This window comes from Lygodium microphyllum, chromosome 1 (genome assembly GCF_053477565.2).
Source record: "Lygodium microphyllum isolate KBCC chromosome 1, Lygodium_microphyllum_v1.1.10, whole genome shotgun sequence".
Taxonomy (NCBI): domain Eukaryota; kingdom Viridiplantae; phylum Streptophyta; class Polypodiopsida; order Schizaeales; family Lygodiaceae; genus Lygodium; species Lygodium microphyllum.
The window spans coordinates 153,215,463-153,232,276 of NC_141135.1; the positions used below are offsets into that span (position 1 = coordinate 153,215,463).

Genomic DNA, 16,814 nt, shown 5'->3' on the forward strand with positions numbered 1-16,814 from the left:
CTCCATTTTCCATGTCTCAACATGGTCAATGAGTTCCCTGAGACTAGAGCAATGATAATGATTAAGAGTAGTACGAAGTTTAAAATGCAAACCTCCTTGAAACTTCCTAAGCTTTTCCGAACTGCTGATCTTCTTGAAATGTTGGACCTTCAAAAGTAGCTCCCAAAATCTCTTGGTATAGTCACCAAGTGACTCATTTTTCCTTTGCCAAAGGCGATCCCATTTCATTTTTACATCTCTTTTGAAATGAACAAGAAGAAATTGGCTTTGTATCATGCGAACAAAGGACAGCCATGATTTTGGGGCAGCATGATCATATTCCAACCCCGTCCACCAAGTATGGGCTAAGTCGGTTAAATGTAAAGCTGCAAACTTAATCTTTTCTTTTTCTCTATACTTGTCACGACCATACAAAATTTGAAATTGACGAATAAACTTCAAAAAAAGATCAGGATTTCGGAAACCATCATACATACTGAACTTGATCTTCTTTTCAAGTTGAGATAGTGACTTAGTTTTCTTCTTCTTCTTATGCCTTCGTCCATGCCCGGATCTTGAGGTTGAAGATGATAAAGTGCTTGATGGGGATGAAGATGGAGACGAGGGTGAAGAATGTCGACGCCTTTGACGATGATGAGGTCTTCCACGAGAAGGGTGTGACTCTTCGTCACTAGAAGAGGGTCCATCAGAGTAGGCGCTAGATGACTTTGAAGAAGAGGATGAGCTTCGACGCGATCTCTTTCTTTGTCTTGAAGTAGAATGGGACTGCCTCTTAGAAGTAGTTGGACTTCTTGATCGGCTCCTTTCATTGGTATGGCTTTGTCTCCTTGAAGCGGATGGGCTTTTTTCCTTGAATTCTTTGGGATTCTCAACTTTTTCTAGTTTGAGAAGTTGGTCACGAATTTGCTGATTCTCCTCTCTAAGACTTTGAATGGCTTGAAGAATAACACTCGATTGATCCATTGAGACTCTTAAGAAAAAAAAAAATGCTCAAGTACTCAATGCAAGGGCTGAAAACAAACAAACTTATAATTGTAAGCACTACCAGTGTTGGGGTGAGGACCGAGCCAAAGCTCTGATACCACTGTAAACGCCCCGAACAGTATAGTATACTTAACAATTATGATATTTGCTTGTTTTCGAGATTTAATATAAAAGAGAATGAACACTTAAAGCTGAAAATGAAAATTACTCACAAAATTACAGCCATGAAAATGTAAAAGTAATGGAGACAAGATTGAGGATTAAAGATGGGCAAACCCCCCCCCCCGAAGGAATGTATTTCTGCTCAACCCAAGTCCCTTAGGGAAGAGCTCAGTTACAATCAACCTGAGAGTGAGGAAAAGTAATTCTCACTCTCACAAGATCATGCAAAGATGTACAAATACACATGCATTATCTATTATGCAATGATAAGAACTGATTTCTTTACAATATGAGAGAAGAAAGAGGGAAAATCAGCCTTTCTCCATCGTTGAACAGTAGTACATGGATAGGGCTTGCTTCTTGTTGCTAAAATAAAAGAAAAAGCTTGAGAAGGAGGTGCTGTAATGAATTTATAGGCTTGTTGTGCTGTAAAACAGCAGTGATAGAAGAGGGAATATGGAGGAATTTGATAATGGAGAAGTGGAGAATGATGATGGGGATGGATGGGGCCAGTTTCTGGCTATCTGTGGGTGCTGTACATGAGTTTACAGCAAAGAAAAATGATGTTGAATGAAGAAAAACGAGCTCTTATTTATAGGAGAGGGGAGAGCTAGTACAAAAGGGGAAAGTGGAGTAGCACAAGACAAGTGGTGGGACACTCGGAAACTTGTGTGACAAGTGTCTTGACACTTGTCTCTTCTCTATGGCCTTTCTTTTTGGGTTGAATACTGTCAAGAATAGAAACAACCAAATTTAGTAAGCACAGTCAGGGTACAGAACTTACTATTTTTAGAATGACATCCCTATTTTTTAGGACTAGCATTTTTAGACTAATTCGAGGCTCCTAAAATTTAGGAACCTCCTAAAATTTAGGGATCTCCTAAAATTTAGGGACCCCCTAATATGGGTGTCATATGAAAGCTTTTTCCGTTTACATCGCAAAAACGGTATCCGAATCTTCATGTGACTTTGCTATGCAAAGAAATGTGCATTTCAAGCTTTCAGCCCATACATGCACATTATACAAGCATTTCATGATCATGCCATCTTGTTGATTGTAACTGTCTGTTCTGGTGGGTCTAGCCCACACTTCAAGGCATCAATCTTTTCAGTGTGCGAGTCTAACCCCTGATATGCATGAGTTTTGGTCACAGGCGCCCAATCGGGCCATATAGGTGGAAGTGTGAACTATCTTTTCTCTAACCCACCGCGTGGGTCCACCATAACCTGTGACCACTCATCAGTGGCCAGCTCCAATCCACTTTTCTTTATATCTAATTAGTGCAAAGGAAATAAATTTAATAAATCATTATATAGACAAATTAATGAAAAAGGATACAAATTCTGTTTCTATAGAGTTGTGACATGGATAGATATATGTATTTCAACTTTGTACGTACCTAGACTTAGCTAATTTTTTTCTCCTTTTAAGGCACATTGCCTTTAGGTAGAAGGTTGTTGGGAATAAAGAGCCATCGTGCCTTTTATATGTGCACAGGTGTGAACAGACCCTTAGCACACTTGTACTTTCATATATATATCTATCTAAAAACCTAAAGAGATACACACTTGTGATTGTACCCACAAGTTGTGTTGACTCTTCTCTCTCTACTCTGCACTCTCTGTGTATCTCTTTGCTGTCAGCAAGCACTGTGTATCTCGATCCTTGTATCAACTTTGAGCTCAACAACTGTTGCTCTCCGCAATTGATAAGAAAAGTGAACAAATTTTTTTGTATGTAGAATTGACTAACACTCTTGGGAAGCGCAAACATTACAACCAGCACTTTGATACAAGTTTATTGAGTCAGGATACAATGGAGTGCAAGGCATGAATGAAAAGAAACAAAGCTGAGAGTAAGAGTGAGAGAATCCAAATGTGAGTGTACCAATGTGTGTTACAATACACAAAATAAAAATGTATTTTTATGTTAGGGTACAAATAAAGGGTATGTTCACACCCGTAAGTTTATACACACGGGGATTAATGGGACTTCACACCTAATAGGAGCTACTTGAAACCAGTCTTCTCAAATAGGGTGGTAAATAACCTAATTAAGTACTTAATTACATCAATTAACTAATTCAAAAAATTGAAATGTGCACTTTATCAAACAATCTTGGACATTGGACAGCTGCTTAGTTCCAAAATTGGTGTCCCTTTCAGTATTTCTTTAACTTTTATTGCAAATAGATGAATTACAATTGAGATCCTCTAACCTCCTTTGCTCATCCAAGTGCCTCTTGTTGTTAGAATTGACCAGTAAGCCTCCAAACCAATTTGCCCCTTGGTTTGCTTGGGGATTGGCCTTGAACTTGCTTCTTAAAAGATAAATTTAGTCCCAATTCTGATATTGGTTGGTTGGCCCCTTAAATCTCCTTGAAATTTCTTAATTTCAGCTATTGAAATTGAAGTCCTAGGCCCTTAATTTTGAGCATGCATCTCAAGGTGGCTGTGTGACCCTAATTTTTGTTGTGAATTAGGGTTTATAGTTGAGATTGATTCAAATCTTTTCCTCTGATGACTCAAACTGCTGAAAAATACAGAGATAACTTGAGAAATGGTTTGGGGATGAGAGAGAATATTGCAGAGAGAAATTTCAAAGATTCATCTCGAGAAATGTCAAAACACTATTGCTGCCTTGCTCAAACAGCCATGGAAGTTGTCACCTACAACTTAGGACCATCGAAAAGACTATTGTCCTCTCCTATATATTATCATGTGTACCAAAAGGACCTTGGATTGTTATCATCTACTCCAAGAAGGCTTTCAACTACTCTCACATGTTATAGGATTAATCCCTAGTGGCTGCACATCACATCAACAATCTCTCCTTGCTCTCTAACAGTTGTCTTCTCTCTCACAATGGCTAGCATAGACTTTCATCAGTTCCTTAAAACGTTTTTCCCACTTGCATGGGAAAGCTTTGCCAAGTGGTAGTCTTCTAATTCCATTATCCAGCTTATTAAAATAATTTTCAAAATATTAATTTTGAAAACTAATTTAATAACTATTCTAGTGCTCAAAAAATCAATTTCACCAACCAATAATTAAATTGTCTAGGTTAATTTGCCTTCTAAGTATCCATGAGCAGTTATTTATCCTTAGATTGGCACTGCTTAATTAATTAATACCTAGTCTTTGATATCACCATTGACATTAGTGGCTAATAAATTGGTCTAGACCCAGACTTGACATCGAGTACCATCTAGTATCTGTCAAGCATAACTTATTACAACTTTTGCCTTTGGCACGAACTGATATCTCAGGGTTTTGGGCGCCATACTTTGAACAATTAAGTTGCACCTCACATATGCCAGTCACATTAGTAGATTTGATTAACTTTTAATGAAATGCTAAGCACAATAAAATTTCACATCTTGGTGATACTAGCAACTTTATTCTAGAGGAGGATCCATGTCATTGGACTCCAAGAGAAGACTTACGTGTTGGACCTCTATGTGCCCTAGAGTGAGTTCTAGCAATAGTGCCTTTGGATTTGGGGAAGCCAATCCCTTAACGAGGTAGAGTGGAAGCTTGGAGAGTAGCTTTGGCCAACCATGGTGGTCGCCAAGAAGTGCTAGGGCTCCTTGGTCTACACAACACATCGGTGGATAGGTCTTCATATTGGACACGGGTTGGGCACTGTTGCACAGTCGGCACTAGAGGTGGAATATTGCATCACCGAGGCTTTCCATTGAACCTTTTGGCAACACTTGTGGGATAGTTGGAGACTATGGAGGATATCTTATTTCCTATGGTTATTGGTAGATGGAGACTTTGCAGTTGAGAGTTTGTTGGCTCAGATACAGCAGGATGGAGGCTACAAGTGTTGTTCATTGTAGTGCATGGAAACCCCAAAGTATTGCCTCTCATCTTGTGAGGTAGTCCACATGAAGAGAAGCATGTTGCATTCTTCATTATGTGGTACCGAGCGTGGGGATTATCTCCTAGGGGATTGCTTGGCTGGCAGGGAGTTAGCAAGGACCACCACTTACTGTATGACATAGAGATGTATGATACCATTTTTCACATCGAGGCAAGTTCATGTGGTCAGTTTGGAGATGTTACCCATCCGGTAGGTACTAAAGCCGATAGTTGAGTGGTCAAAGGTGTGGAAGATTACTTGGAGCCTCAAAATTTAGCACATCCGTAAAGCATGCTATCGATTGGTTCTAGGCAGCAATGTTTGACCACCTATAAGACTTCGGTAGAGTTTTGGACCTTAGTCATCCACTCCCTCCGCAACCACCATTGGGATCAAGTGCAAGGTGACTCTTGAATTGTGAGGAGCTCTAACACCACTTCCTACGTACTTGGGTTGGCCATGATCACGATGCAAGCAAGCAACCCCAAGTGGTGCTACTCTCCTCCTCCATTGCTTCTATCCCTCATTCCCCTAGAACGTCCTAAGAGGCTTATATGTATGTCTAGTTTGACCTTGCATTAGCTCTAGCTAGTAGGCTATTTGAGCACATGTACTTTGTTGTAGTAAAGTCCTCTGAGTAATATAATTAGCCACCTTTTTTCGTGCAAAAAAGTGTGATGACCACACAAGATGTTCCACAAATAAACCTTGATGAAGAACTCAACCATCTCAACTCTAGGTTGTGTTCTCACTACAAGACCCATTAATCACCGTAATGGTAGGGCATGCTCACGCTTGGTTACCATATTCTCCATGGTTGTTAGCCGTTGATGCAAGTATCCATGTCCAATGATGTAACAGGGTGGTTGGTGGGTGGGTTGGATCATTTGGGCTATAGCCCATAGGTCAAGTGGGATTGCCCACATGCATCTACAACTTGCTAACCTTGAGCACTATATATAAAGGGCAATGCTACCTTCCAAACAGGGTGGTTGGTGGGTGGGTTGGATCATTTGGGCTATAGCCCATAGGTCAAGTGGGACTGCCCACATGCATCTACAACTCGCCAACCTTGAGCACTATATATAAAGGGCAATGCTACCTTCCAACACATCACAACTATTAAACATTGACACCTTCCTACACGCTCATTATCCTTCATCTAACAGCTATCTAGATCACCATCAAAACTCGTGCAACCACATGGGTTGTTGACCATCAGCCATTAGTTGTATCCATTTGGTATAGGATAAATTTTTATTTTCTACCATTCTCTCTACGTGTGTTTCATATTGCTATTTCACATAGTTGCTTTCTCTTCCATGTGCCCCTTCCTTACTCTTCTTGCCTTCTTTGGATAGTATGTTGAATGGGCAGTTTCATGCTGTTGTGGCTAGTTCCCAGATTCCCCTCATCTTTCTCCTCCACCACATTTTTTGTATTCTTCATTTAACTCCACCTTCTCTATTGTTTTGCACCTTCTCCTACTTGCTTACTTACCCCTCACTCTTTCCTTGAAGTGAGCAAGGAAGATGGCTAAGTTCATCGAAAAACCATTGTGGGAGATACCCCTTTCCCTAAACACAAGCAATGTGGGAGTGTGTTCATAACTCAATGTCGGAAGACTTACCATGACCCTTGTCTTGTGAGATATAAACCTGTTTTACTTTTGAATGCATCAATGGACCAGCAAAATGCCTTATCCCACGAAATGTCATGTAAATTAAAGTATTTTGACATTTGCAGGGAAACGCGTTCAGAAGTTGTGGTTGTGCTTATAAACGTCTACTATAGATAATACACATATAGGGTTTAGGGGGCGCAAGTAATAGCACATGTACGTGACATATGACATGTACTTACCACGGAAATAAATATCGTTGCAGACTCCTTAGTAGAATGCCCGTATGACCATTTAGTAATGCTGCAGATTCTCTTAGTAGAATGCCCATGCGAGTGCTGCAGATTCTCTTAATAGGATGTCCCCTGTGAGCATTCTACTAAGGGATTTTGCAACAATATTGTATTTTCTTACTATCAATGATAGATGAAAGATAACTCATAGCTGGTTTGATTGGTCTCTCCTATGATTGTTCTGAAGGTTGTGGAGGAGAAATAGCTCCTCGACCCATCATATTCTCTTAAGGTCAGTGGTAAGGTTTCCGACCTTATCTGCATCAATTTTAAAGTAGCATTGTGCGAACCTACATGGAGTACCTCTAGACCATCCTCTCCGGATGCTAGAGAAATGGGGTTCAGTCATTCTCTCTAGGACTTCCATCGTTGTCCCACGAAATGGGGTCTTAAAAACCGAGGACATCTCATATGTATCTCTCTATTCCTGTTAGGTGAGCAAAATATCATAAATCAGGTACATAACTTGCAATTCTCTATACATCCATAGGCAACATTCAAAAAACAAGAATCGAGCTTTATTCACAAAAACAAAATAAATACAAAAGTCTTGACCAAGACAAGGGCTTGGCCATAAGCATATTAGTTTTTTAATAAAATCTAAGAATGATGATCCTCAACAATAATATAAACAAACCTAGAGGAGTTATAAAATATATCAAGTCCCATGTAGTTAACTCAGGAAATGCCCCAAAACCTGTTAGCCATGTAATTTCTCTTTTCCGGACACAACCACCTTACCTGCAGGAATTACATTGACAACCTGCCGATACACGCACGAGTTTAACAAGATTGAGCACATCTTTTGGTTCCCTTCAGAAGTGTATGGGGCATAACTAAAGCACCACAATATAGGAGAAATTGCTTCTATTTAAGTAATTTAAGATTCGCTGAAATTGGAAACAATGGCCCTAATTTGAGGGAGTTGTTCGCCTATTTAAAACAAAAAATATAATTGAGAAAACATGGGAAGAAGCTGCTTTAGTTTTGTTACAGTCGGGTAAAATATGAGTGAGACACTTGTGATTTGGAAATGTTTCAGTTATGGAGTAATGTAGGAACATTTGTGCATCAGGGTAAATTGTTAAAGGCTAGGGACATCGCATTGATTGAATGAAATAAACTAGACTGAATGAAATTAGATAGAAAAATCCTTTTAGTAGGTTTTACACAATTAAGAGGATTAGGATTGAACTTCTCAGAGAAATCTGTTGGGGAAGCTACTAAATTAGGAACATATTAGAGAAGCATGGGGAAATTGCGCAAATGTCAATGTTTGTAGAGTACGTCAGACTGAATGTGTATGTACATAGATATCTTAGTCCATGTTTCACTTTTGACCTTCTTGGTGATAAATGTTCCAGGGTGAAACAAACTGGTTTGAGGGAAACACTCCAGGCTTGAGACATTTGTACATTTGTGGGTGACATGGGGACTCTTTTGATTGCATCATAAGCTGGTTCCTCCAATATCACAAAGCTTTTCTCTAACTTAACCTTTTGGGTTGCCCGTTAAGGTTCACCCGGCCTCAATCCTAAGGACATCCCAAGGTTCAGCACACTACCAAACCCTATTATGGATGCAACATACTTACCGCTTTTAGGATCACTGACTTATAAAGACTTATAAGTTTTCTTGGGTTTGGCACAATTGGCTGATGGGGACCTGATTTCAGAAGTGGTCATGTATTCACCTCGACCTTGGCTTAGAGAATCTTCCTTGGATGTCTTCAGTTGAAGATACCCTGGTTTGGATGATCCGCAGTTCCTCTGTTTTTTATGCTTTTTGTTGACTTTTAATTTATTTTCATGTGCACAATGTCTTCCAACTTATTTATCTTTCAGGGTATGTTTGCTTGCATTCATTTACTCCAGAAGGTCCTGAACTGCTTCTTTCACTGATTCAACTTTCTTTGTTCACACAGAAGGTTGTTGTGACCCTTGTTTTAGAAGTCCATCTGAGTATGAAGGTGACAGTATTACATTTGAAGTTTATTTCAATACTCATGTTTTACTTCTGGAATCTTTGCAGCTTGTGTTGAATGGGGCTGCAGGAATAGCAGTGTTAGTACGATGTTTTGTGGACAGAGGTTTTGACAGGGAGATTGTTGAGAAGCTTGGGAATGGATTCAGCAAGCCACCATTTGCTACTGTTGTGGTGCTTCCTCTACTGACTACTTTGTTCTTTGAAATTTCCAAAATGTTTCTCTGATTAATGTTCAGGGCTTAAGGACTTTAGTTCCTTTGATTACAGGCTTTATGTACTGTGGTCTCTTTATTGGCTTCCATACCTTTGGGAGAGCTTTTTTGTTTCCATGTCATACTCATAAGAAAGGTTCTCCCATATTCTTACCATTTCCTTTCTTTAACATCATGGTGTACTGGAGTCCTTGATAGAAATGAAATTTTGTTATTGCTACCTGCAAGCAGGGCATTACAACATATGAATATGTAGTAGCAATGAGAGCACAAAATGAGGTCCAAGGTGAGCAAGACAGAGATCAGCCAAGTATGCCATCTTCTCCTACAAGCTCCACAGCAACAGGATTTAGCGTTTCTAGTTCTCTTGGCTTACAATATAGAGGTGCTTGGTGTACTCCTCCTCGGGTTTTTGTTGAGAATCAGGTAAGTTTGTTCTTACATTGCAGTGCACTTTGATTGTGAGCTTGAGAAATCAGGCGTTGTACTTGTCTTTCATTTCCTTCGGATAAGCTATGTGTTTTCATCACCTTAACTGAAGTTTCTCATGGAAAGCAGTGATGACTCGAGTGATTTGTGTAAAGAAAATGTTTTATAATTAGGGTTGGCTGCAATTTTAACTCCTTCAATTGACAGGATGAAGTTCTTCCCCATCTTGCTCCAGATAGAGTTCCTTCTACAGTGGATCCTGATGCTAGCAGGGTAAAGCCAGATAACAGATTCCAGAAACGTGCAGTTAAAATCAGTGCATGGAAACTAGCCAGATTAAACCCAGATGATGCCACCCGAGCAGCAGCAAAAGCAAGAGAAAGCTCATCAGTTCTCCGTCCTGTTAAAACACGTGATACAAGTGCTTCTGAAACTGATTATAGTTCTAACATCAGCAGTAGAAGTAGTATAAGTACGGACTTTGGACCCAGTGGTTATTTCAAGGAAGGAAGAGGGAAATTTGGATACTCACCCCAGCAGCATGCCCTTGCTTCCAGCCATCGTGGAACAGTACAGAGTAATTTTAGTCCAAACAATTTGGGTGGGAATGATTCTGCTACCTTGAGCCCTTTGTCACCACCAATAATGCCAGAGTCTAAGTTAGTAGGTCCGACTCACGCTAGGTTATCACCTTTTGCAATGCCCAGTTTTAAAGAGAGTATTCATCAAACAATGGGTCTACCTCATGAATTCTTAGGTCATCCTTCTCATGTGGAGACTGTTGCAAGTGGTGTCCTGTATGAGGCTTCACATGATACAAGATCACAAAGAGCAGTAGTAAGAAATCATGTTGGGGAAGCAACAGCCAGCCAGATTAATCAAAGTGCAAGAGAAAGCAAAAGAACTGCAGTTTTCTGGAGTGGTGGAGCTGGAAGGTATATGCCAAGAGTGGGAAGAACTTATCCCAATACTTCTGGAGAGAGGCAATCTCTGGTTGAACCACCTGTATTTCCTACTCCTGTTCCAACAGAAGGTCATCTGCACGATCATTCTTCTTCAGATTACACAACTGTGTTAGATATTACTTCAACTGGAGCACATGTAACAGTACGCCCAGCAAAGTTGCTGTACAATGGAGATTCCATATTTTTCAGTGGTCCTCTTCAGGCTCCAGTATCAGGTACGAGGAAGATAACTTTTGTAGGCACACATCCTGGTGCAAAATCTTCTGTTGATCTTCAACAGGAAACTAGTACTTCCAAACAGATGATGAGAAGAAATCATTAGGTGGAGTGGCTACAAAGCAATCGCATTCCCGTGTGTTCATGCCACACTAGTGCTAGCTAATGTTGCCTTGCAAAATATGCCCATCCCCAGTATTCATGCCCTGTAGCCATGCAAAGTAACAGTGCAAAGAACCACATTTCATTTTGTGGCTCGTGTTTACATAATTGGAAATCGAGGGTCAGTTTGGATATAATGGGAAAGCTTCAAGCTCAGTCTATGAATTGGAGGTTTTAACAGTTGGAAGTGGAGGGAACTTGGTTTCAATTCAAAAGATGTGGCATCAGTCTTTTGCAGCCATGTGAAGCATCTGCCACCTTACCGATAGTTATGCTGTGTAAGCCCTAACCACAGTTCATTGAGACTGATGAGTGGCAGCCTTTATAGCCACTTTTTCCTAAGAGTCGGTACGTGTCTTCTGCAAAGGGTCGTAGACTCAACAAATTGGCATCGATTCTGTATAGTAATCAACCCTGTCTGTGTCTATCTTTAGTGGTTTTGGTACGGATCCTGAATACACACTGAGTTACAATCTAGCCTTCTGATCATTTTCATCTCCAGTAACAGTGCTTTGCCGAATGAGTAACATCAAATGTTGAAATCGCAATCTCATTCGCTCAGGGAGACATTCCAACTCCTGACATACGAACGTGAGGACCTAATGTGCCATCATTCTATACATTGTTTCCATGTCACCACAATTAACGTGCGGAACAGCCATTGATGTTCTTGGGTGTGATGCGTGTTCTAGACCCCACTCCGCACGTTTGGGAAAAGAAAGTAGCCAAAAAGGCTGTGGAAATTGTCCACAAATAGGTCAGCAAATCGTTGCTTGAGCATCTCCTTGCAAATCTTGGCCCGTTGATGCAGTATATTTCAGACTCATGAGTTTGTAATCTTTCTCAACTCTTGGTTGTCATTGTGGACTTGATGCTTTTTTTTACTGGTCTGGTCGGTTTCTGTTCTTTGAAATTCGTTATGTTATAGTAGTTAAACTCCTTATAATGCGAATGTAGGAGATGCAGAAGATGTATACATATTGGATTAAACATATAGAGGAAATACAGTGCAAAATTCCTTTGGTAAGTACAGTGAACAGTATGGCAAATGATATTGTAGCTTCTGACGAGTTGTAAGCTTGAGTGTGTCCAATGAAGAGACATACCTATCAGACTTCATGTTATAAGAGCGATATTCAAGGTCCATGTTGTGGCTGTTGGTCCATTCTTACAGTCCCAATGAAGACAACCAACAGGTTGCTCTTTCACTTTGGTATTCTTTCCAAGTACAAGACTATACTCAACACAACAAAGGTTGCTGTAATGAACCAACAATAGATTTGCTTCAGACTAATGAATTGTTCAACTTACTCAAACATATAACTTTGTATTATCAAACTTCTTTTCCAATGGCTACTCAAATTTGTTTCCTTAGGGTTGTGACGCTTGTCATTGCTCCATCTTTAAGAATTGGAACATACAAAGCATCCTACATTTTGGCAATTTCACCATTCGTCTTTGTAATTGGAATTGTGCCTACTTTGATAGCACAATCATTGTCATTTGTTGTATATATCATGTTATTTAAGCATATAGAGACATGCTAAAAAAACTCCTTATACACTATCAATCCACCATGGATCAATGCATACATCACCTTGATCAACAATCTACTTAAACTAATAACAATGTCCCACCATGGTCGATCAATGCATGAATTATAATAATGAAGAATAGCTTAATATGGTGTCTCACTAATTTTTAGCATCAAGTCAGGACTTCAATTTCATATTCTATAAGAATTGAGTTGTGTGAAGACAACTTGATTAGGTAGAATAGCACGCTCTAAACTGAAGTAAAATCACTTCTACATAAGTAATGAGTTCTACTCAATTGGTCACTCAAGAATATGACAAACTATATGGATTAAAAAAGATAATGGATGAAGAGCTTGAAAAATTGTAATACCATGGGAAATTTTTGTAAGAGGAAATGAGATGCACTTGCAACCAACAATAGAATGATAGTACTTTTGACTATATAATAGTATTAACCAAATCTATTTATTCAATAGAAAAGGGTAACTAAGGAAAATTTTTCAATTACTTGAACTGTTGTTAGCAACGCGAGATCAAATTGCTCAAGGTAAGCTAGTGAACAAAGAGTCAATTAATGGAATAAGAATTAAGAATAAAGACAAAGAAATACTTAAATAAATTATAGTAACAAAGAATTGTAAATGAAACTAAATCCACAATCTAAAACTAAACAATGAATCAACTCACAAAACTAGTTATTGAAGTCCACACATGCTAATGAGTCAAATAGCTATTATAATGCATTTGATGCTCAAAATTAGTTCTCCACTATTTCATATTTTTCAATATATCAACTAGATGTAGAGATGATTGAGTCATAAAAAGAAACTTAAAGTTGCTCTTAACTTTTGCAAGTTGTAATTAGATTAGATTGGATACCTTAAGGTGAAGTCATAGCTCTTGATACAAAAGCCTAATTTGGGTGATCAAGTAATCTAATTATAAATATAAGAACTAAAACTTTTAAAATAAATAATAATAGTAAAATTTGAAGAATGTCCAAAAATTCATTGTAGTTAGGTAAAATTAAACTATTTATTATAACACGAAGAAAACTAGTTCACATGCTAGTTAAAGTTTACTTTTGATACTTGAACATGTGTGCCAATATTCATCTTGAGTACAAGACAATTGATTAAGATTGGTCCAAGAGAAATTAAGTAAAGAAAGCCATCTTTTGTAAATTGTTTTAATATTGAAATGTAGCACTTTAGCCTTGGAGTGACTCTCTTTTTAGATGATAATATGGAGAAACTACAAAGGAACCCACCTAACGTGTTTATATATTTCTCATCTTTTAAGAAAACCCAGTGGATACTATAATTTATATTTTATGTAATCTCCACTATTATTTTCTCAACTAGAGTTTAGGACTTTCTTAAAGAACACTCCTTTTAACCTTCGTCTGTGAAGTGAGATGAACATTTTAGTATTTGTATTGCTTGTCTAATAACTATTTCTTTGTGAATAATAATATGGAGAAAATGCATAGGAGCCCACTTGACTCTTTTATATGTTTATCTTTATCTCCACTACTATTTTCTTACCTAGAGTTTAGGACTTTATTAAAGAACACTCATTTTAACCTTCATTTACGGAGTTGTTTTTCCCAAAGCTATATTTCATTTTCTTGTAAAATCAAATTCACATGTTTATATTGCCAATGAATACATAAGCTCAACTCATATATAATAGTAATGGGAAGAGAGAGAGAGAGAGAGAGAGAATGTGTGTGTGTGTGTGTGTGTGTAATTCTCCTTCTTAAAAGTAGATAAATGCAAGTAAAAAGTATCAAAAACATGTATTTTGATAACATAAATATTAACATGTGTGTGTGTGTGTGTAATTCTCCTTCCTAAAAGTAGATAAATGCAAGTAAAAAGTATCAAAAACATGTATTTTGATAACATAAATATTAACATGTTTTAAAAAGATGTGCTAAATATCAAAGACAATTTTTGTTTTAAGAGTCAAATTCTCATATGAACTAGTATCTTCAAAATAACATTTCTTAAGCCTTAGGCTACTTTCAACAACCACCACCGATATCACAAGTTTAGAGACCATACCTACATCCGTCCACAAAAAATCTTAGATTAGATCTTGTTAGAACTTAGGTCACAATTGTAGGATTGCATATCTTGTCGTCTTTAGATACATGTCACCATTGTCCACAAAGACAATAACTATGGACTCTAACCCACCCTAGAATTGAGTAAATTTCATTATACAAACAATAATCATATTTTATTTATAAAAAATGAGTTCACTACATTCAAGATATAACCCTTAGCATTTTTTGGTAAGTAGGGTCCATTTGACAATAATGTATTTTTCATTTTTTATGAGTTTAGCTTGGATTGTTTTGTACTTATCCAAATTTATGAATACATATATCTAGATTTTCTTGAATCTATTAACAAGAGCTTGTTCCTACATTATAATAAGGATACCATTTAAATAATAATACTTTGTTGAATATGTAAAAATTTAAAATTAATCATGTATAGTTAAGCCAATAGATGACTTTAGATATATCTCACCGTTCAAAGTCATTGATAGGCTTGGACCCACCTTTTATAGAATTCCATCTTCACTTAAGCATTTGATGGATTCATTCACAATTGAGCCCTCAAGAACCATGCAATTCTTGAGTTTCCTTAGAGAAATAGTAATACTAAAAAGGAATAAGATACAATTTCATATTAATAGCCATTGAAGCAACAAGGTTGTAGTCGCCATTAGAGAGTTTAAATTACCTTTCAAAATCTAAAATTGAGGGGAGTATAATTTTTTATTAGTAGCCATTGAGACTATTACAATCAAATATTTGGGTCAATACTACAATGAACAAGCGCAATACTACAACTTCATACCTATTGCTTGTTGATGCTTCCCAAGCACTTTGGATGCTACACTAGGATATACCATTAAACTTATATGCTTGGTTATGCCCCCGAATTGCTTTTGAGCTGAGATTGGACCTTTTAATCTTGACATTGGCTATCATTCACTATTATGTATGGTTATTTGATGCTCCAATAAGAGCTTTGCAAGTTACTTGGGTCGCTCTTGGATATATGCTAGTTGGATCTTGGATATATGGATGCCTTCCACGTGATGTTTTAATGGGAGCCGCTACTTGAAACTTTGATATTACATTGAGCATTTGGTAATGCTCTGCTTAGTACATGTATATGCTCTCATCATACTTTATGTACGCAGTTGATGCTTAGTGGGCCGATCTGACCTTACTTTTGGGCTAGCACCTATCTCTGCCATGATGTTGTCAATGATGTATGCATCTTGGTTGGTTATGTATTGAGCTTTCGTTACATTGCTCAGTCCGTTGTGCCTTTGGTTAGTCTCTTCTGTTACCCATGCGACCGACTCTATACATGATGGTTATGCCTATAGGATGTATCTTAGTTTGATACACTAATTCTTTAACAGTTCTCAGTGCAAGTCACATATTCACTCACTACTAAAGTTGAAGCCCGTTTGGCCGCGTGGGTCTCGCTAGCTTCCGCGTTCGTCATTAGTGCGCTTGCCTGTCAGTCGCCGCGCGTTGTTTATGCTCCCGGATGCTTCTTGAGCAAAGAGTAAAGCTCAATTCTTGGTTCACTGTCATTTTCTTTGCAGCTGGCATTTCACTTGACAAGGTTTATGCCCCATGTTACCCATTATGGAATTGATGTCTGACGTGGCTGCTTTTGGGTTCGACTGTAGTATGGCAAATGTTTGGGCTTGAATCGACTTACATTTGAGAATTTTGTGGAGCAGTTTGCATTTGGTCGGCTTATCACTTATGCAACTTGGATGCTATTTGGCCCTTAATGCCTCGATTATGTATCTTGGATTTACTTGGATGCAGATATATGTTTTGAGCAGTGTTTGCTCCATTGTCTTAGCAATTGGTTATTGAGATTTCATTGCTCATTGATGCTTGACTCTTTGCAAGTTACTCCTTGATCACTAGACTTCTTGACAGTGCTTGGGTTTAGAAGTTATGGCTTTGTTACTTCTGTGTTGCCTAGCTTCCATACTAGTTGGGTTGCTTTTGCCCATACAGATCAGAGAGCAATTGCTCTTGATGCTTACCCGGCTATGCACTTTGTCTACTGTCATGTACTTTATAGAGCCACTTATTTAGATGTTGTTGTACAGATACTTGGGCTTCTCCTGGAGCTTGACCATTGCAAGATTTTATACCACTTACCAGTCTTGCGTTGACTTGGATGCTACTATGTAATCTGATGTACTGAAGAGTCATGTTTGCCATTATGTCAGATGTCTTATGCTTTACCGTATTGTGGTTGGTTATATCATGCAGTTGGCTACGACTCTTCTTCATATGGGAGCTTTTGCATCCTTGGTT

General features: G+C 38.3%; 1 protein-coding gene across 3 annotated transcripts in view; it reads left to right on the forward strand.

Annotated features, from left to right (window-relative positions):
* LOC148041837 (protein S-acyltransferase 21-like) overlaps positions 1–12,385 on the forward strand; it is a 142,871-nt gene extending 130,486 nt beyond the window's left edge. Inside the window, exons 6-10 of one of the 3 annotated variants that reach the window (XR_015691626.1) lie at positions 8,960–9,085; positions 9,182–9,262; positions 9,358–9,552; positions 9,763–11,731; positions 11,856–12,384. Coding sequence is in view for 1 of the 3 variants with exons in the window: in XM_087683057.1 (XP_087539183.1) it covers positions 8,960–9,085; positions 9,182–9,262; positions 9,358–9,552; positions 9,763–10,842 (1,482 nt within the window). In the remaining 2 variants the exon portion in view is untranslated. Of the gene's footprint in view, positions 1–8,959; positions 9,086–9,181; positions 9,263–9,357; positions 9,553–9,762 lie in introns of all 3 variants that reach the window. The other 2 variants (XR_015691627.1, XM_087683057.1) reach the window with 2 other exon arrangements.
* Positions 12,386–16,814: the final 4,429 nt, after the last annotated feature.